Source organism: Medicago sativa, chromosome 3 (assembly GCF_051527215.1).
Source record: "Medicago sativa cultivar Bolivia chromosome 3, Bolivia_mono, whole genome shotgun sequence".
Classification (NCBI taxonomy): domain Eukaryota; kingdom Viridiplantae; phylum Streptophyta; class Magnoliopsida; order Fabales; family Fabaceae; genus Medicago; species Medicago sativa.
Genome location: NC_140751.1, coordinates 35,384,110 through 35,406,075, shown reverse-complemented (window position 1 = coordinate 35,406,075; position 21,966 = coordinate 35,384,110). Strand labels below are relative to the sequence as shown.

The following is a 21,966-nucleotide window of genomic DNA, read 5'->3' as shown; positions in this document are numbered from 1 at the left end:
CAATTGTTGTGCTGACAAGTTGGCTGCCATGGGACATGCGGCTCATGTAACACCCCGTTTTCCCAATATATAAATAATATTAAATAAATCAAAGTTCATCACAACAGGATGTCACATTTCGTTCTTCAAGATATCACTAAATGTAAATAGAGTTAAATCCACTATATAATTAAACAACTGCTTTCAATAATTAAAACAATGTCGCAGCGGAAAATATTCAATGTTTAAACAATACTTGGCACTAAGGCCTCAATTCAACAACATAACAAAATTCCACGTAAAAGTGGTCCAAGATGAACTTAGAAAAAGACACGTAACAAAGGAAAAACAAAACACATAAACATCCCCATCCCGTTACGTATCAGAGCATGACTCCTATGATGACACGAGGAATCAACTCACATCAGCGGTTACTTCTGGATATCTGCACGTTACCCACGTAGAGGCAACATTCAAACAGAAGGGGTGAGATTTCACATTCGATAATAATAAGTAATAATTCTGTAAAGGAATTTAACAACACAAAACAGCAACAATTCATCATTAACAATGCTTCACATAAGTCCAACTACAATCATCAATTAACTTCGCTCAACAATGCAACAACAACGACTCAACAAATGCAATGTCATGCGATTATGCATGTGGTACCAACAGAGCTACAGCTCCCTTCGCTAATGTCGTGATTCGGCTTGACAGGCTACAACCCCCTTCGCTTATAAACAACAGAGCTACAGCTCCCTTCGCTATTGCCGTGATTCGGCTGGACAGGCTACAACCCCCTTCGCTTGACAATGATTATGCAATGACACAACTAAATGCTACAACAGCAACATCAACTTCACATCATAATCTCACAATTCTTTAACATGAATAACATCATATAGACATCATATTTAACAACAATAATTCATTCATACATCTTCGTAAAAACATGTTAAATTATCCACAAAAGATTTTCACGTCAAACCAAGACTACTGGAAAGTTAACACAATTATTTTAGACCCACCGCTGTCATTGTTAACTAACTTACACTCACCATTACTCCAAAGGTATCATTTTTAAACACGCTTAATTATACTTCTCCTGCTTAATTACCGTACTTACATAACTTAATTAGATTGTTTATATTGGTCCTACAATAATTTTAGATGGCCAAGGGGTGTTAAAAATAGCAAAGTACAAAAGAAATGATCTCACAACATCGTTTTTGACACTTGCCATCGAAAATCGCTTCATGATTTGGAAAAATCGCTTCATGATTTTGACAACATCAAACATACTGAAATTACAGATTTTCTGTCAATATCGCCTCATGATCACTGGAATTGCCTCATGATTTCGACAGCATCATACATGCTGAAATCACAGATTTTTCTGCGATTTTCTACCATGGGAGCCTCCTTGGCTCCGTTTCTTGACCCTAAACTCTCCAAAATAGTCCAAAATCATCACCATATGATTACCCTATCATGAGAATGTTAATCCCTCACTAACCTACCTGATTAACCACTCTTTCCATCGTTCAATTCTATGGTTCACTTTACCCTAGGTTATTTCTCTCAAATTATAATCTCTCAACAATCAAATTTCAATTCAAACCTAACTTCTATAACATCAAAATTATCAACAACAACAAAATTAAACCCTTTTTCAGAATTATAGACTCATGATTAAAGAAGGTTAGTCCCACCCTTACCTTAGATTGGTTAGATTCTGGATTCTACAAGCTTTCCCTTCTTCTCACAAAGCTCTTCTCTTCTCTGACTTTTCACTTTCTCTTTTTCTCCCAAAAACTGTTTTTACGTGTTCTGACTCTCTATTCCTAACCTCTCTTATTCTTAACTTACATATTCTCCTTTATTCCAATTCTGCCCTTATGCCTCATTAATCTAATTTAATTATATTCCCTCACTAATAATGCTCATATTAAGCTACTAATAATTTCCAACATATAAGACATCACAATTATTCAAATAATTTATACAAAAAGACACTAAACTCGATAAAATAAATATAAATTATACAAAAATACACTAAACTCGATAAAATAAATAATTAATAAAATAGGGCGTTACAGCTCACGACACAGTTTAGTTAATTACTTTACCCCCAGCTTTGAGTACATATTTTGTTAGGGACAGAGTTGGTCTGCCTAATTACATATTCCCTTAGTCTGTTGTTTTTTATTATTTTTTTTCGGTTTTCATTTTTTTCCTTCATCGAGGGTCTTGGCCTAGTCCCCCCTATTGTACATATTTTTCCCCATTTTTTAATAATATTTTGAGTTTGACGGCATAGGATAGAGGTTCTCCGGAGTGCCAACCTAGTTGGGATGTCGGTGCTTCCTCTTGATGCTTGCCCTCTCTCCTGGCTTATCCAAAAAAAAAAAAATCAAATAACTTTTTATTTTATATGCAAAACACTGTTTAATGTTTGCATCGCACCCATTGCAGATTTTAAGCATTTTATGTGCATAAACAAATTTTTATGTAAATATATGAGAAAATTGATATGATAAAATTGTGGAAACTCGTTAACATAGTCAAAATATAAACATTAATATGGTGTTTCTATTGAATAAGTTATTTTTTTATATGCAAAACACCGTTCAATTTTTGCACCGCACCCATTGCAGATTTTATGTGCTTATATATGCATAAATAATTTTTATGTAAATATATGAGAAAATCGATATGATAAAATTTTGAAAACTCATGACTATTTTCAAAGTATCAACATCAATGTAGTGTTTCCATTAAATAATTTTATATTTTATATGCAGAAAATCGTTCAATGTTTGCACCGCATCCGTTGCAGATTTTATTTGTTTTATCTGCAGAAATAATTTTTTATGTAAATATATAAGAAAGTTGAATGATAAAATCGTGGAAACTCATTTATATTGTCAAAATATAAACATTAATATAGTGTTTCTATTGAATAACTTTTTATTTTATATGTAAAACACTGTTTAATGTTTGTACCGCACCCGTTGCAGATTTTATGTGCTTATATATGCATAAATAAATTTTTATGTACATATATGAGACAATCGATATGATAAAATTTTGGAAATTCATGACTATTTTCAAAATATAAACATCAATGTAGTGTTTCTTTTAAATAACTTTTTATTTTATATTTAAAACACCGATAAATATTTGCATCACACTCGTTGAGGATTTTATAAGCTTATATATGCAGAAGAAATTTTTTATTTAACGATATGTGATAGTTGATATGATAAAATTTGGAAAACTCGTGACTATTTACAAAATATCAACATCACTGTATAGTTTTTCCAAAATACCGTTAAATATTTACACCGCACTCATTGTAGATTTTTTGAAAACTAATGATTATTTTATAAATACTAACATTAATGTATTGTTTCTATTAAAAAAAATTATATGCAAATTAGTAAGATTAATAGAGATTGGAATAAATTATTTTTCTATACTTATGGCATAAAAGAGTAACATAAACTATTTTCTTAAATTCCTTGTCAAAAAAATTGTTTTCTTAAATTTATGAGATAATACACTGGTTTTTCTTATTATTTAATAGCAAATTGATCATGAAACTCGCTAAATTAATGATATTAGAAGCCTAACCGAGGGTTTTTTGTACAATTTATTTAAAAAATAAAGAGAATCAGATAATAAGAAAAAGAAAGAAGAAACAAATTGGCTTTTTCATTTGCAAGATATATAGGGAATTAGTTGTAGGCTTCATAGTGATAAACCAAAAAATAATAATTAAATATATAAGATAATGAGAATTATATCATAAGGAGATTAAAGATGAAACAAATTGACATTATTTATTTGCAAGATTCAGGGAACAAATTTTAGGCTTAAAAGTGATAAACCAAAAGAATTGGTTATGTTTTTTTTTTTTCTGTGGTAAAAAGAATTAGTTATACTTGAAAGTGATAAATGTACAAAATGACGATATAGAGACTCGGAAGTGATAAATATAGAAAATAACAATATATAAAATTAGTTAGGCTTGGAAGTGATAAATCTAAAATATGACGATAGATAGGGAATTAGTTAGGCTACGAAGATAAACAAAAATATATATAACAATTTTTTAAAAATGAATAAATTTGATTTTTATTTTGTAAAATGACGATTGAACCCATAAAATAAAGAAGATTATGAGTTTAATGAAGGATAATTATGAAATTTCACTGGAGTAAGATTTTCTTATTATAGTAGTAGTAGTAGTAGTAGTATAGATTAGTAAAAGTAGATATTTAAATTTATTGTGTGGAATTGAAAAGATAGTTGTCTGTAACTATCATGATAATAATATATTGACTTTTAATAAGGACAATTATGTAATTTTGTTGGATTTTGATTTTTTAAATAATTTTTTATATATTATTAGTAGATTAAAAAAACAAATAATATTTTAAATTTAAAAGTATTCCAAAGACTTATTAATTTTGCATCCAAAAAACAAATATCAGTGGAAATTTGTTATATCAACTTATCCGTGTTAGTGCAAATTAGTTACAATTTTTTTTTTTGAAGAGAAACAATTTGCTATACCTTTTTGTTTTTAATTAAAATTAAAAAACAAATAATGTTTTAAAAGTTTTTCGAAGACTTATTTGTAGAGAAAAAATTTGCTACACCTTTTCCATGATATTTGTTTTTAAGTCATTTTTTTCAAAAAAAAAAAAAATGGCCCGTTTGTTATAGCTTTTCTTAAAATAGATTTTGGTAGTGTAATGTGTTTTTGTTATAATTTTTTTAACAAAGAAATTTTCAACGAAAGCTTCAAATGAAAATTCTGTTTGAATAGTTTATCTTAAAATGTCATTCTAAGTATTTCATACTTTGATTATAATTTTTTTATACTAAAATTTTGAAAAAATCTCTAAAAAATTTACCCCGTTTGAATAGTTTATCTTAATTTTTTTTATGTAACCATAAATTATTTTTTAACAAATAAAAATCATTTTTGAAAGATGTCATTTTGAAAAAAATATGTGATTTTTACTATGTAAAATCTCGAACAATGAATATTTAAGTTAGTGAATGTCAAAATCTCTTTTTTAACTTATCTCAAATGAGTTTGAAATAACTTATACTATTTTTGAGTAAATTTTAAAAAAATCCATTTTAAAAAATACAAAGGAAAATCCATTTTTTTTAAATCTAAAACAAACGGGCCCTAGATTGATCCCACAGTTATCCGTGAAATTTTTCCGTAATTTTTTTAACAAATTAATTAATTTCATAGTTATCCGTGAAAATTTGTTACAGTTGTGAGGATCATTATCAATAATTAGTTTTTTTTAAACAATTAAATTAAAATTTTTAAAACAAATAGATTGATTCCATAGTTATCCATGAAAATTTGCTTGAGTTGTGATGACCATTATCTGTAATCTTTTTATTAAATTAATTAATTTCATAGTTATCTGTGGAAATTTGTTACAGTTGTGAGGATCATTATGATGGTGAGAAAAACACAAGAAGGGGGGTTGAATTGTGTTTTTCAAAATTCTTCGTTTCTCTTAAGAACTGAACACACTGGTCAGAAGCTAAGTGAGACAGCTTCTGAAGTGGTAATCAAAATCTAAATGCAGTGGAATAAAACAGAGAGAGAGAAGAAGAACGACACGAAGCAATTATACTGGTTCCTTCCACAATCCGGAAGTAGTCCAGTCCCCCTTGCACTTCCAAGGAGATTTCACTAAGAGTAATATCTGATTACAATTGCTCAAGCACACCTGCAAGAGACTTCCTTTGCTCAAGCACACTTTGCAAAAGTCTTCCTTTGCTCAAGAACACAATCAAGAGACTTCCCTGCTCAAGCACAACTGCAAGTGACTTCTAACTAAACAAAATTACACAGAAAATTGTTTAAGGTTGAACACTTGATATACAATCAGAGGTGCTCACAATACAAATCAGATACAGACTCAATAACTTAGGAATTTCTAAGATGAAACTTTGAGACACAAAAATTCTAAGTGAATGCAGAACAATTTCAGCAGAGGTTTGACACTTGTAAAAATGTTGTGAATCTTTCGTTCAGCATTGCCAAATCTCTAAGTCTTTACTCCTTTATATAGAGGTGTGAAAGAGACGTTGTGAAATTGCCAGCACATCAAAGAGTCGTTGTTGAAGCTTGATCTTTCACCAATGATCTTTTGCCTGATTTGGTTGTTGTCCTATGAAGAACTAATTTGAAATCCATTCCCATTGTGAAGGAACATCTTTACAGGCATAGCTGTTATTCTTGAGCTGTTTTCTTGTCCTGTAGCGTGAACACAAAACAGATTAGTGGATAAGGTGGTTGTACAGTTCGTTCAAAGTACAATGTCAACGCTTTTTGAAGATAAGGTTCCAAGGCCTTCAAATCTTCACCAAAATGACCGTTGCAACCATCCACTAATCTTCTGCAGTGTTTTCGAATCCAATAGACAGCTTTCGAAGTGTTGATCTTTGAATCTTCAGCTTGTGGTGATAATCAACTTCTGATGAGCTTCAGCTTCTGATGAAGTTGCTTCTGAACTATCTGCTTCTGATGGCTATACGCTTCTGAAGGCTATCTGCTTCTGTTGACCTTCAACTTCTGATGACCTTCAGCTTCTGATGACTTTCAGCTTCTGATAATCTTCGGCTTCTGATGACGTCATCATTCTTCAGCAACACTTATGGCTTCAGATGCACTTCTTTTCAGATGCTTTCAAGCTTCCTTTTCTTTAGTCCATAGCTCTCTACTTGTTCTTCAGAACCTTTATATGATGTAAATTTTTAACTATGGTCCTGTACACTTGAACAAATATTAGCTAGTCCAATTTACAATTTTTAATACCTTGTTATCATCAAAACTCTTTAAGGTTCATTGTTAAACACATTTTGTTCCAACACATTATCCATAATTAATTTGTTTTAAAACAATTAAATTAAATTTTCAAAATGACTATTATGCACATAAAATAAAGGAGATCATGAGTTTTAAAAGAAGACGATTATGAAATTTTGTTGTACTTCAACTTTTATATATTGTCAGTAAATATATTGTTAGTATATAGATATATTGTTAGTAGATAGATATATTGTTTGTAGAAGTAGATGTTAGTAGATAAGTGAAAAATTTGAAGTTCGAAGCGTAACTCCTACAAATTTCAATGTATTATCCCTTTCAACCGAGCTATACTTACGAAGACCTCACTTGAACAAATTTATCATTAGTCAACATTATACTTTTTTTATAAAATAAAAAATATCTCAACTTCTGTTCATTCAGAATAATTAATAATAAATTAAATAGTTAATAAATACAAAAAGTAATGTATATTAATTTTCAATCAATCAAGTAGACGGACTTACATTGTTCATTCAGAATAAATGATCTCCATTATTACTATCCATTTTTCCTATAAGTTATGGAAAAATTTGTACAAAAAAAAAGGTTATAGAAAAATTATAACCAAAAAAATGTTTTAGAAAATCGAAAAATTCATTAATTTGCTTGATAACAAAATTGTAGTATTTCCAAAATAAAGTCACTGAATTCTCTAACGATCTTCATAATAATCAATTGACCTATTGTAAACCTATTGCAAATCAACAGCATTAAATCAATTTTAATGCTTGTTTCAAGGAAAAAAAAAACAATTTCAATGCTGAACATAATATATAGAGCTCGAGTGCTATACTTTTATTTTTACACTATTCTGAACAGGTGAGATCCAAGTCAAAAAGTTTGGTATTCTGAAAAGTGAGATTCAAGTATAAAATTTGGAAGAGAGAACATAAAAATGGTTGGAAATTTTTTGTTTGTGTTTTTCTTACTAGCAGTTTGTATTTCAAAATCACAAGCACGAGTCACAAACGTTTTTAATGTGTTAAACTACGGTGCAATCGCAGATGGAGAAACTGATAATAAAGAGGTATATAACCATAACCATCTTCACTCCTTCTCTTTTTTATTTCTTAAAATTTTGATTTAGATTACCTAACTAATTTGTTATTCTCTTGTAAATATAGGCGTTTTTGAATGCATGGAGTGATGCATGCAAATCAAAAGGAAAAGTCACTATTTTGATCCCAAAAGGAACATATATGGTGAAGCAAGTAATCTTCATTGGACCATGCAAAGGATGGACAACTTTCAAAATTGAAGGGACCTTGAAGGCTCCAACTGATCCATATTTTGCGACTGATAAATGGATTAATTTTCAGTACGTGAATAATTTGATCGTGAGTGGACCTGGGACATTGGATGGTCAAGGATCTTCGGCTTGGTCGGTAAATGATTGTAAAAACAATCCTAATTGTCCCCATCTTCCGATTGTAAGTTCATTTCTTAAATCAAATTCTATAGATCCTTAACAAAAATAAATAAATCATATTCTATAGATCGATCAATGGATTTTTTTTAACAAAAGTATATATTTTTTATCGTATATGTTGATAACATTTACCAAGAGAAAGTAAATTGGAATAACCATAACAAACGATGCCAAAGTGAAGGGATTGTTACTATCCGGAAACAATAAGATTAGCAAAATTGTTACTATTCATTAATAATAGAAAAATAGTTTTAAATTTGTTTGTTACGATAAGAGGAATAACTGGGAATTTAGTTTCTATACTATCGTGTTATATTATATATGTTTAAATAGTTTCTAGCGATCCCTTTTGTTATAATGTTCTAGTGATAAATTTGTCATAGCTACCATCAAATCAAAATTATGATACATACCAATATGAAAATAAATCATGAAAAAAATCATCAATAGAAGAAAAACAGTCCCGTGGTTGTTCTTTTTGTTCCCGCATTTTAGTTTTTATTTCTATGGGTTAATTAAGTAAATGGTACCTATAAATATTCAAAATTTTGTTTTTAGTCCGTATAAAATAAAATCACACTTTTTAGTGACTGTGACATTTTCCTTAAGCATTTTAGGGACCAAAAATGTTGACAGAAATATTTTACAAGGACTCAAAATTATGAAATTTTTTTATAGGGACTAAAATTAACTAAAAATGCTGACAGAAAATTTTATAGGGACTAAAAAGTGTGATTTTATTTTGTAGGGATTAAAAACAAAATTCTGAATATTTATAGGGACTATTTACTTAATTAACCCTATTTCTATTTATAGCGTGTGTGTGTGTGTATATATATATATATATATATATATATATATATATATATATATATATATATATATATATATATATATATATATATATATATTATATTTAAGAGTTTTTTTTTTGAATATATATATATATATATTTAAGAGTTATTAGTAGTTATTTTTTTAATTGAAGTATATCTTCTATGGATTAAGAGAACAATTTGTAGCCAGACCAATATGATTTATCTTTTTAACGGGAGTCTACCAATATGTTAAATGTTACATATTTTTTTATTATACTAGTTATTAATTTTTGTTTAGCATGATATTAATGCATTGGTGTTTTTTGTTTTCTCAGTCCATGACATTTGATTTTGTCACAAATGGTACCATTCACCATTTGAGATCTTTTAATAGCAAAGGAGCACATTTTAAGTTGTTTGCTTGCGAAAACATGATTTTCACAAAAATCAGAATTTCAGCCCCGGGTGATAGCCCAAACACAGATGGAATAAAAATAGGCAAGTCAAACGGGATAACTATTAAAAACGCGAACATTGGCACCGGTGATGATTGTATCGCGATGGTCTCTGGCACTAGGAATGTTTGGATCTCTGACGTTTTTTGTGGTCCTGGACATGGAGTTAGCGTTGGAAGTCTTGGAAAGTTTGATGGAGAAGAAGATGTTGACAACATAAATGTGAAGAACTGCACCTTTAGTGACACAACTAATGGTCTTAGAATTAAGACTTGGGCTTCTCCCCTCACTAAAACTTTGAAGGCTTCTCATATTGTGTATGAAGATATTGTGATGAATAACGTGGATAATCCCATTCTTATTGATCAAGAATATTGTCCAAATCGTGGTTGCAGCAATAAGGTTAATACTTTTAACCTACATCCTAATTTAATATTAAATTTAAATCACTTTTTTACTCACTTTTTTTTGTTAATTTGAAATATTTAATATTCATAAAATTTGAGATGAATTTTTACGCCAATTTGATTTAATCGGGGATATGAGTCGTCAAATTTTCATTCAAACTATGATAAAAACATTACCATAGAGAGTTTGTATTTTTTTTCCTTCTTTATTGTGCTGGTTATTGGTTAAAAGGTAAAATTTTGATTTGAGGTTTACTAATATTTTTAGGATACCTAATTTTGGGAGATATTTTATAAGTATTGATTGAAAATATAGATTAAATACTGATAATTGACATGACCTTACATATGTACCATAATCTAATTTCTGCCAATTAATTTTGCTGTAGGTGGCATCAAACGTGCAAATAAATAGTGTGTCGTACAAAAATATCAGAGGAAGTGTGAATAGTCAACTTGCAATGAACTTGAAATGCAGTGAAAAAGAGCCATGCCAAAATATCATAGTGGAAAACCTTGATTTGTGGCCTAATGATGGTAAAAGAAAACTAAACAACTGGTGTTCACATGCTGATGTCTCTTCTTTTGGAAAACAAAATCCTCCATCTTGCCTATAGTGTTAAATATTTTTCTTAATGCTGATGATGTTCACATACTTTCTGAAACTTAGTTTTTTGCAATCTCATTGATACTTGATAGTCTCTGTTCGAAGACAAGAATATTATTGTTTTTTTTAGAGGAAGGATATTATTGCTATTTTTGTTATTATCATTTTTTTGAAGGATCTTCATGTTTAAAGGATCTTCAATTCTTTATGGTATAATCACTAGGTTATAAATACCAATAAATAAATAAATAAATAAATAAATAATCACTAGGTTATAAGAAATATAATGAAGGTCAGTCCGGAGATCACCATCTCCCTTGTGATGGCCGATGGGGGTTTGGTCGAAGTCTAACCACGAGACTAGCTGCCTCATTAACATTTAAACATATAATTCAAATCAACTCTCAACATTATATAATAAGTTAACAACTAATGGATTAGAGTTCTCTCCTAGGGTTTCATCAATCGTCTCCTTTGTAAGAGTTTGTTGTCGATTAGATTGCCTTCAATCTTAATGGTGCTCCTTAATTCTTGTTTCACGTTGTCATGGTTGATTATAGCCAACAATATCCACATGTGTTGAGATTTTAATCCTTTGCTTTTTCTCTTGCGTTGAGATTTCACTAATATTCACCTTGTCATGGTTGGTAAAGATTCCTAATAAACATAATCCGAGTGGCTGGTATTTATTGAATTATGACTACATGGTGGTGGTGTTTCAATTATGGTTCTAATTGTTTGGTATCGGCAGGACTGATCTCCAGATTATGCTTTCAAAAAGGGGTAGGCCATGAGTACGATAAGATGCTTTCCTTACTCCAGTGCAACATCACACAAAGTTTGGTACAAAAATGAGTTGTTAAGCTGGAACTGCCTTGGTTTAGATAGCCCAAGTGCAGTTCCTAATATAAAATACCTTGTCCGACATTATAAACCAGAGGTCCTCTTCTTAAGTGAGACGACACTAACCCATTGAAATAAAATTGAGGAACTAACTTATGTATTTGGTTTTGACTCTTGCTTGTCTGTTGATTGTATTGGTAGAGGTGGCGGTTTGGCTCTTTTCGAACAACCATATTACTTTTGAAGTTAATGATAAAGATATGGGTTTATGGCGTCTCATCGGCTACTATGGATATATCCAAATGGAGGTCGTTTCCGCATGGGATTTTCTTTGATAGTTGTCACAACAGTCATATCGACCTTGGTGTATATTTGGTATTTAAACCATATTATGTTCGCAAGTGAAAAATGTGGCAGAACAACTCGTTCCAACTGGTAAATTAATGGATTTAGATAGGTTGTGATTGACTATGATTTATCTAATGTCCATATTGAGGGGTATCCTTTTACTTTGTTTAAGTGTGTGGCACCCCATGTGTTGTTGAAGAGAGGATTGAAAGAGCGTTAGCTAGCAATGCTTGGCTCAACTATTTCCCCAGTGCAAAGCTTGAAAAACTTGCACTTGCAACATCAAATCATTATCCAATTTTGCTTGACCGTTTTCTTGATGTTCGGCTTCCCTGTACCCAACACAATTTTCGCTTTAAAATCGCATGGAAGCTTGAATTAGGCTTTGATAATATGTTGAAGGAGAGTTGGTAGGCGCATAGTGAGCATTCGGTTCACACCCGTTTGAATAGATGTGTAGAAGACATTTATGCATGGAGTCGAGATCATTGTAACACGCTAAAGAAAGATATAGAACTGAAGGAAAATCAAATACAATAATATACAACGAAATAAAATTTTCGATTTTCTTTCCTTGGATCATTACGAATTTGACATGTCCAGCGATAGGTTGTTACCTCTTGTAGTGCAGAAAAGATTCTCGATCACAACAAAGCAAAAGAGCAAAGCCAGGAATTTTATTGAGCCTGGGCGAAAAATTTATCGCAAATTCATATGTCACATAATATATATAAATAATCATAAATCAAAATAAAAGAAGTTTGTCATTTGTTCAACAAAAGTACAATTTGAAATAAGAGATGATATATAACATGTCAATAGCGTGCTAAATAAAATTAGGAGGTAAATGCCCTTTCCGAGACCTCTTTATGATGAATGTTCGAATAATATCAACATCATCAAGTAACTTGAATATCTCCCGCTCGGTCAGATCTTAAAGAGCTCGCTAAGTCGCCATTTCTGTTGCGTCATTTTTCGGAGATCAAGACTATTTGATTAGCGTTTGACTCACTAATTTATTTCACGACTGAACATTTTATTTTTTTAAGAAAAAGGGGAAAAAAGTTCAAACCACCCCATTTTGAAAATATCATCAAGTCAATGAATAACACATTGTTGATCTTGTTGCACAATTTAGTCTTAATAATCTTCATAGCTGAAAAGCTCTTTCAACGGATACTATCGACACAGACAATATCAAAGCCAACTCAATGAGTTTGTAGACAAATGGAAATACCAAATATTTCTCACTTTGAACCATCTTCATAGTCAAACTTTGAACATCTTCACAAGAAGAAAAGGAAGCATGCCTTTTCACTTGAAGTACATAAGTGTCAAGTTGCTCCCTTATTGTTCCACGGTCATCATAAGAAAAGTCTGCATGATAAATATCAGCAAGACGAGCAAGCTTATCAACATCAAACTTGAAGAAAGAATTCTTGGAGGTCAAGACATAAGAAGCAGTCAAGCACAATGTTACTTCCTTCACTAAAGCGATGATCCATCTCCACCCATACGATAAACATCTTTGAACTTATATGGTAATTTTTTTTTTAAACTATTCTTATAAAAAAAACCATGGATAAATAAATACCACCCACCAACCAATCCCTCACGTGACAGTTTAAACCCACTTCAATTTTTACCTCCTACACTTATAGGAAAATAAATACCACCAACCACCACCTCTTCCTTCCCTTCCAAAACTCATAACAATTTCTCTCTCAACGCATTCAATTTCAATTCATAGTACACTACCAATAACAAAAAATCTTCATAAAACTATTTCAATTTCTATGATATTTGTTGCAGCACCAGCTTCAGCCGTCTCTCCTTCGACCTCCTCCCTTCCTCCTCACCGGAATCTCTCTTCATCAAACCTCACCGCTCCTCTGACTTAGCCTACACCCCCATCCGCAAATTCGGCCTCACCTTCCGTGACTTCCATCTTCTCCGCCGTATAGGCGCCGGCGACATAGGCACCATTTACCTCTGTCGTCTCCGTGACTCCTCTGCAAATGAACTTCTTTACGATGATAACACTTCCTTCTACGCCATGAAGGTTGTTGATAAAGACAATGTTGCTCTTAAGAAAAAGTCTCATAGCAGAAATAGAGAGAAAGATTCTTAAGATGCCCAATAATTCTTTTTTTAAGTGTGTTAATGTGCTTTTGGATTGGACCTAATGCAAAGAAATTATCGATTGAGCCTGGGCGAGTGCCCGGGGTCGCCGAGCGGTGAGACCGCCACTGTGTGTAGAAGACATTTATGCATGGAGTCGAGATCATTGTAACACGCTAATGAAAGATATAGAACTGAAGGAAAATCAAATACAATAATATGCAACGAAATAAAATTTCCGATTTTCTTTCCTTGGATCATTACGAATTTGACATGTCCAGCGATAGGTTGTTACCTCTTGTAGTGCAGAAAAGATTCTCGATCACAACAAAGCAAAAGAGCAAAGCCTCTACTCGTCCACACGAACGGTGCTCCTCTGGTTCCAGTGCTAGCCAAGCGATAAGAGGTTCAGAGAATTAGGGTTTCTATGATGTGTAACCTCTGACTTCAGCACAAGGGTTCTATTTAAAGAACTCCAAGTGTGTTCTGAAAGTCAGAATTCACTATTGGGCTTCCGTAAGACCATTAACTCGTTTAGCCTTTTGCTATCTAATTAGCCTTATTTGCTAAACGCACCCATCATACAAGTCTTACTCGTATTTCTCTTTTGACCATTCTTTTGTGTCTGACACTATATGTTCTAGTCACATTGGCAATAATATTAAATCTAATATTTAATATTATAAACAATGAGCGGTATCTAACAACACATCATTGCTATCCTAGTGATAAGAATGTCAAGTGATTTGACGAAACCTTTTCCATGATAATATAAATGTGTACAATTACTCCTCTGTCCTCATATCTATATTGATCACAAGGCATAGATTTTGTCACTCTTGTATATATCAATATTTATATTTCTTGATCCTGAAATATACTACATAACGAATAAGCCCAATATCTAATATTGACTTAATTCGGCATGACCATGCAATTTTACAGTCGTATTTCATCAAGAGGCCTAAACATATATCTCCAGTTATGAAGGAGGGACAAATCCCATCTAGGACACTCATGTCCCTTAGCATGATTCGTTAAGTGCCCATTAACCAACATTATGGTCAGGGGCGGATCCAGACATTTAGTATATGTGGGGCTAAAATTTTGAAGAAACAATAATGCAAACTATATTAAAAATAAGAATAATTTTTTTTCTATCATATGCAAATTTGCACATGTTAAGAAATTTAAAATGGTAAGTTGTCTAAGCGACTTAAGAATTTTTAATAAATAGTTGTTTTTTTTTTCAATGAAAAGTTACTACTTTTAGTTGCCTTCACACTAAAAGTTGAAGAGTATTGTCTAGGTTTCCTCGTTTGCGCATACGGTGCATCCATATCAAGCACATCAATATCATTGTTTGGTACCATTAACAAGTGACAAAGTTTATTATGAAAAATTAGGAAAATTTCATGTGGGGCTTTAGCCACACATGGACTACAAGTGCATCCGCCCCTGATTATGGTCATCCTGTTATAGACAACGTTTGAATGTCAATAAAGCACTTGAGTCCACATCAAGGGATCATAGTGGTTTTAGGACTAAGAGTTGTATACACCATTATCATTGTGAGAATATCTTATTACATTATCATAACATACTATGTAATATTCTCACGGTGGGTCAATCCAGTATAAATATTACTCTTAATATTTATACCTATGCATAGATTTAATATCTCATATTCATGAGCAATGAGAAGTCGTCATCAGTATACATACATAATAGTCTCTACGCTTTATTATTATCCCATTTATATATTAAAGCTTGAATACAAATGCATTTAGGAATAATGTTCTTTATGTTAATGTAATCTCATGATTGAGTCACACTTAATATTTCATTACATGAACTATATATTCTAGGGACCTTATTAATTTTACAACAATTATAATAAAGAATTCTATATATTATTAAATAATAAAAGTCATGATACATAGCATAAGCCTAACATAAACCATTGACTTATAGGACTTACACCAACAAGATTGTCACAAACAACTTTATAATTCCTGAAGACATAACACATGCACAAATCACATACAGTTGTTGTCCTTGTGCAAGCGAATGGCTCAGTTACTTATGCATGAAGACGCGTTTTGGCATCAAAGGGAAAAGAGTAATCGGTACAAAGATGGAGACCGAAACACAATTTTTTTCATGCTTCTGCTACTACAAGGAAAAAGGTAAACCATATTCTAGCTTTGGAAGACGATCAAGGTGTCAAAGTTACAAAAAACCCAGGTATCAGTGCTATAAAAAAGAATTATTTTATGGAATTGTTTCAAAGGAAGATTTGTAACACAATACTTGTGGTAGAGGCAATTCGGCATTTCATTATTGATGATGACAATGTTGTGCTTACATCACCTTTTTTTGATGCATCCAGATAAATGCCCAGGTTCAAAGGGTTATGGAGTTCTTGTAGTGAGGACATATTTAAAGATTGTTGTGTGTGGCTTGATATTGGTCAAGTCCAGACATCTCTGAATTCATCCAATATTGCTCTCATTCCTAAAGGTAATTCCCAAACTACTATGAAAGATTTGTGTCCTATTGCCCATGTGTAACGTCTTATATAAAATAATATTTAAAGTGATTGCAAACAAAATAAAAGTTGTCTCCCTAAATGTATTTCCGATACTCAATCCGCTTATGTTTAAGGTCGGTCTATTCTTGATAATGTCATGATGGCTATTGAGGTTAACCACTATATGAAGACTAAGATGAGGGATAACGATGGTTCAATGCGGTTAAGCCGACATTAGTAAGGCGTATGATCGCATTGACTGGGAATATTTAAAGGAGGTTATGCTCAAGATGGGCTTCAATGACCATTGGATTCACTAGATAACTATGTGTAATGAAGCCACGAAACCTTTCTTTACTCTACTTCTAAAATTCTCTTTTTTATATCTTAATTTCTTTGACTTGTCATTATGCAAATCTGTACAGTCAACAATGAAGTGACCAAATTTCTTGCAGTTGAAGAAACTCTTTTAATCATACTTGTTATCCTTGTAGCTTGATCCTCTAGACCCATTACTTCTACCAGGAAACCTCTTATTCTTCCCAGCCAGGTACTAAAATCTTTTAGCTAAAGAATGTCATCTCTTCAGCATCAGAACCGTCTTCAAAGTCTCCCCCATTAGTCTCTTCTTCTGATTCAACACCTTGAAGAGCCTATCATATTTACATTAGATTTCAAAGAAATATGCTTGGACTTCTTAGTAGTTTCATCACCTATAACCTCCACCTCATGACTCTTTAGAGTGCTTGTTAGATTCTCCAGGATAAGCTTGTTCAAATCCTTTGCTTTCTTAATGGTTATAACCTTAAGCCTCCATTTGGCAGGAACACTCCTTAGAATCTTCTTGACATGATCATGTACAATATAACTTTTATTTAGAACCTAAAGGCGAAATACAAGAGTGGTAAATGTTGATAACATGGTTTTAATATATTCATCTTCCTTCATTATGAAAAGCACATATTGTTGAACCAACAAGTTAGCCTTAGCCTCCTTTACATTCTGAATGAGCTAGAGCTTCAACCAAAGTTACACATACTCTGTGGTGTTTTCTAAATATCTTTCTTTGAGTCTCAGTTAGACTCATTCTATACACCACCATTCCCTTAGAATCTACAGGAAATCTGACACCATCTTGAATGATGTCCTATAGCCTGTCATTAACACCAATGATATGACTATACATCTTACTTTTCCACCAAGAGAATCGTGCAACATCTCCATTGGAAGATGGAGGTATGGCTGAATAGTTATTTTTGTCAGCCGTGGAAGAATTTTCGTAATCATAATGTATTGCTGAACCAGAACTAGTAGCAGGACCAGACTCAGAAGTGTGTGAAGCAAACATGTTTTTTTGAGAATCTTTTATGTGATACGGTTAAGTGCAGAGCATAAACCAGGCTCTGATCCCAACTGAAGGTGAGAAAAACAAAAGAAGAGGGTTAAATTGTGTTGGCTTTTTCTACCTTTTTTAAAGTGTTTATGAGAATTGATCAGAGTCTGAAGCAAACCAGCGTATGTTCAGAGTCTGAAGTAGAGTTAATTTAAAGAGGCATGAAATCAAACACACACACACACATAGAGAAAGAGTTAGAGAGAGAGAGAGAGAGAGAGAGTGAGATATAAAGCAATTATACTGGTTCCTACTACAAACCGAGAGTAGTCCAGTCCTCTTGCACTTCCAAGTAGGGGTGTTCGCGGTGCGGTTTGGATCGGTTTTGAGGCAAAATGTCAACCGATCCAAAATAAAAATCACATGCGGTTCGGTTCGGTTTGGATGAGTATTCTAAAAAAATCCGAACCGAACCGATCCAAATATATGCGGTTTAATTTGGATCGGTTTTTGGATGTCCAAAATGCAAAATATATTTTTTTATTTACTCTTTTTTGAAGAATATAATTTTTTTATTAATATTAATATTACACAAACACGGTAAAATAATAGGTTTGATGCAAAATATATTAAAAAAATAAAATTATAGCATGAAAATTATCAATTATTTTTGAAACATATGAAGTAATAATAATAATAATATAGATTAAATTAGTGCAATGTATAAGATTAAAATTTAACAAACAACATAATAATGCAATCTATAATACTAATAAAAGAATAAATAAGTATTAATATTTATTTTTGCGGTTCGGTTCAGTTTGGTTCGGTTTTAAAAAAGTTATCCGAAATCCGATCCGATTTTAGCGGTTTTTACAAAACAACATCCAAACGCATCCAAATATATTCGGTTTTTTGCGGTTTTCGGTTTTTTTGGATCGGTTTGCGGTTTTATTTTGGATCGGTTTGGATTTGAACACCCCTACTTCCAAGGCATTTCACTATAATCACACATATTACAATTTGCTCAAGAACACAAGCAAGCGACTTCCTTTTCTAAATCACACAAGAAAGAGACTTCTAATATTCAATCACAACTAAATGAGACTTCTACAATCTAACATAATCAAATAAAAGAGTGTTTTGTTTTACACATGATATACAATTAGAGGTATAATACAATGAAGTAACTCTGAGACTTAAAAATAAGATATGAAAGTTATTAAGAAATTCCCTAATTATTTGTGCGCTATAGATTTTGACAGAGTAAGGCCACCTGTTAAATTCAAAGCATTGTTCTTAGTTTCTTCGTGTCATTATATAGGAGATAATAAGAGAGACGTTGAAGAGTGCATGCGCATAAATTTGAGTTCTTGAGAAGCTTAATTCAAGATGCTGAAATATTTCTTGATTTGGTTAATAGTTCATTTGAAATTCCTTTTCTTCAATTGAGAATTATCCGTTTTATTCCTATTGTCCTTGAACTTCTTTGTTTGTTTCTGCACGTGATTCAAAAGAGGAAAAACTGTACCACTCAAAGTTTGATACTGACCTTTCTTCAGAAGATGGCAAAACCAGTTTGAGTCTTCTGATACTCACATTTCCTTCAGAGTATTGAATCATTTAGAATCTTGAGTTCTTTAAAGTATTAAGTCCATCAGATGCTTGAATACATCTGAGTATGTTCCAAGTGTTCAACTTTTCTCTTGTTTCAGTTGCTCTTTTATGTGCTCATAAATATAAAGTGTCAATGAAGTATTATTTGTCTAAGTGTAAATCGTGGATTATTTAAAGATGTGAAAATGATGTGATAGTTAATTGTGATTAAATGAAGTTGTGATATATAATAAAGTGATCATATAATGATCTGATTATATGAAGTTGTGTTATAAAATGAAGTGATTATATGATGATGTGAATATATGAAGTTGTGATATATAATGAAGTGATTATGTGATGATTTGATTAAATGAAGATGTGTCGTATAATGAAGTAATTATATGACAATGTGTTGATATGATGATGTGTTGAAATGATCATGTGTAATATGATGTTGGGTTATTTAATGATGTGTAATTTTCAAGTCGAGTTATGCATTATTGATTTCTTATATGGAGTCCAAGCATTCATAGTCAGCCTATTTGACGTTGTATATGTAAAGATGTGAATATTTGATGATGTGCAATTTGACGTTGTGTTACATGATGATGTGAATATTTAAGGATGTGATATTCAATGATGTGTTTTTATTGTAGTAACGTGTGAATGATCTACAGTTTGTTACATGTGACCTTGATGTCTTTAATTGTCATTGATGTTTGTATATGCTTATAAGGTGTTGACTGAGACTTATTAACTTGATAACATGAATATATATATATATATATATATATATATATATATATTCAACAAAATGTGAATACTCTTTGGGTATGATGAATATGTGTTTTAAATATAAATGATGTGTTGTTTACCTTAAAGATATAAATTCGTTTATATTTCCTTTATGTTGATTATATTCTCACCCTCTTGTTGTGGATGTGCCGCCTTTGGCCTTGGGAGTGTAAACTTGCTGGAAGAGGAAGCTCAATAGCTATGAGTTTTTGAGGATGGCTTTGGAGCCTACTTTCTTTGTTATTGCTTTGGTAGTCTTTAGAGTCGATGCTCTGATTATGACACTTAGGATTAAGGGATTTTGTCTTTATTTTCAGACTTTGTTAGGATTCTTTTCAATCTGTTTTGATGTTAAAACTATAATGTATCGTTGAGGTGTTTTGAATAACTATTTCACTGTGATGTTTCGTTATTCTAAATTAAAAACTAATGTTTTAATGAGATACGCGACACCCTTTATATTTATTGAATTTTCGTTGAAAAATATTTTATGGGGTTTAAGGTGCTATAAGTCCCCTTTATATAGAGAGTGGGTGTTGTAGGAGTCGTTGTGAGGCACATGTTAGGCTAGGCGGTTACAAATTCTTGGGATTGTAACCGTCGAGCGAGATTCGCAGGAACGTGGGAGGAGACGCTACTCTTTGGTTTGAATGAGTCTCATGTTGCTCCGAGCACCCCCTCCTCGTGGGGAGGAGGTGTGTTGCGAGTAATTTAGGATTTGGGTCATTTTGTATTGGACTTATGTAAATGGGTCTTTGAGCATTTGCTTGGTCCAGAACAATTTTTTTCGAAAATCAAGAAAATCCTGCTCGAAACTCTTTTGCAATAATTGCTCCCCGCATGCTCAAAACTCTTTTGCTTAATTTCTCACCACAAGTTGAATACGCTTTTTGTAACAACTCGATTTTCGCATAATCATTTTATATAATTATTATGTGTGTTTATATGTGCTTGTGTGTGATTGATTGCCTTTGTATGTATTTTATTCGGGATTACTGAATTTTGGCATGAGAGGAGTATTTTAGTCATTTTAGACACATGAGTATTTTGGTCATATGATGAGCAAGGGTAAAATAGTCATTTTCTGTGGATAATTATTTTTGGTGTTTTAAGTGGGAATAATTATATTTTTACTAAGTTACTAGTGAGTTGGGGTAATTATTAGAGACGGTAATTATTCGTTATTTTGACGGTTTAAGTGTCTAGTAACTTTGGTGAATCAGTTGTTAAGAATGTTGAGCCCATTAAGACAATTAGAGACTAAGCCCAATTATGTGGATAATATATAAACACTACACTTGTGAGAAAATTAGGTCATTACCTTCATTCACTCGTTTCACAAAAACATTTTGAGATAACGATAAAGAGAGAAAGGAGATCTAAAGGAGAAAAGAGGAGCTTAGGGGAGAGAGCTTGGGTTTGGTGGCTAGGAGCTAAATTGAAGCTATGATTTGGAATCTTGAAGAACTAGAGGTAAGGGGGTGGTTTCTCTTCATCAATTAATCATAATCTCTTAGTTTTCAATTATGGGTTTAAGTACTTTTGTGATAATTGTGACTTTTTGTGGTTGTGAATGATAAAATTCGAGCTCCTATTTCATGTGAAATTGTGGGTATGATAAACTTCATGAAATTGTTGTGTTAAAAGCTTAAACTCCATGGTTGTTGCTGTTGTTGAGTTGTTTTGATGAATCATGAATTGGTGGTTGATTGCTGTTGAAACATGTTTGAATTCACTTTATTAATGTTTGATTATGAAGCTTGAATGAAAATGAGAAAAA

The 21,966-nt window shown here is 31.9% G+C and overlaps 1 protein-coding gene and 1 pseudogene across 1 annotated transcript; one reads left to right on the top strand and one right to left on the bottom strand.

The window, feature by feature from the left end:
- Positions 1–7,686: 7,686 nt before the first annotated feature.
- On the top strand, positions 7,687–10,674 carry LOC146937342 (exopolygalacturonase-like). The gene is made up of 4 exons (XM_085757776.1): positions 7,687–7,925; positions 8,023–8,328; positions 9,481–10,002; positions 10,397–10,674. Exons 1-4 carry the CDS (start codon positions 7,794–7,796, stop codon positions 10,622–10,624), a joined length of 1,188 nt encoding a protein of 395 aa, XP_085613902.1. The 5' UTR covers positions 7,687–7,793; the 3' UTR covers positions 10,625–10,674.
- Positions 10,675–12,631: 1,957 nt separating this feature from the next.
- On the bottom strand, positions 12,632–13,310 carry LOC146937341 (uncharacterized; annotated as a pseudogene).
- Positions 13,311–21,966: the final 8,656 nt, after the last annotated feature.

Bases quoted from the DNA above. Each gene is read 5' to 3' on its own strand.
- LOC146937342 (XM_085757776.1), top strand. From the start codon at position 7,794: ATGGTTGGAAATTTTTTGTTTGTGTTTTTCTTACTAGCAGTTTGTATT. The intron at 7,926-8,022 runs GTATATAACCAT...TTGTAAATATAG, and splicing joins GAGAAACTGATAATAAAGAG to GCGTTTTTGAATGCATGGAG. The intron at 8,329-9,480 runs GTAAGTTCATTT...TTGTTTTCTCAG, and splicing joins ATTGTCCCCATCTTCCGATT to TCCATGACATTTGATTTTGT.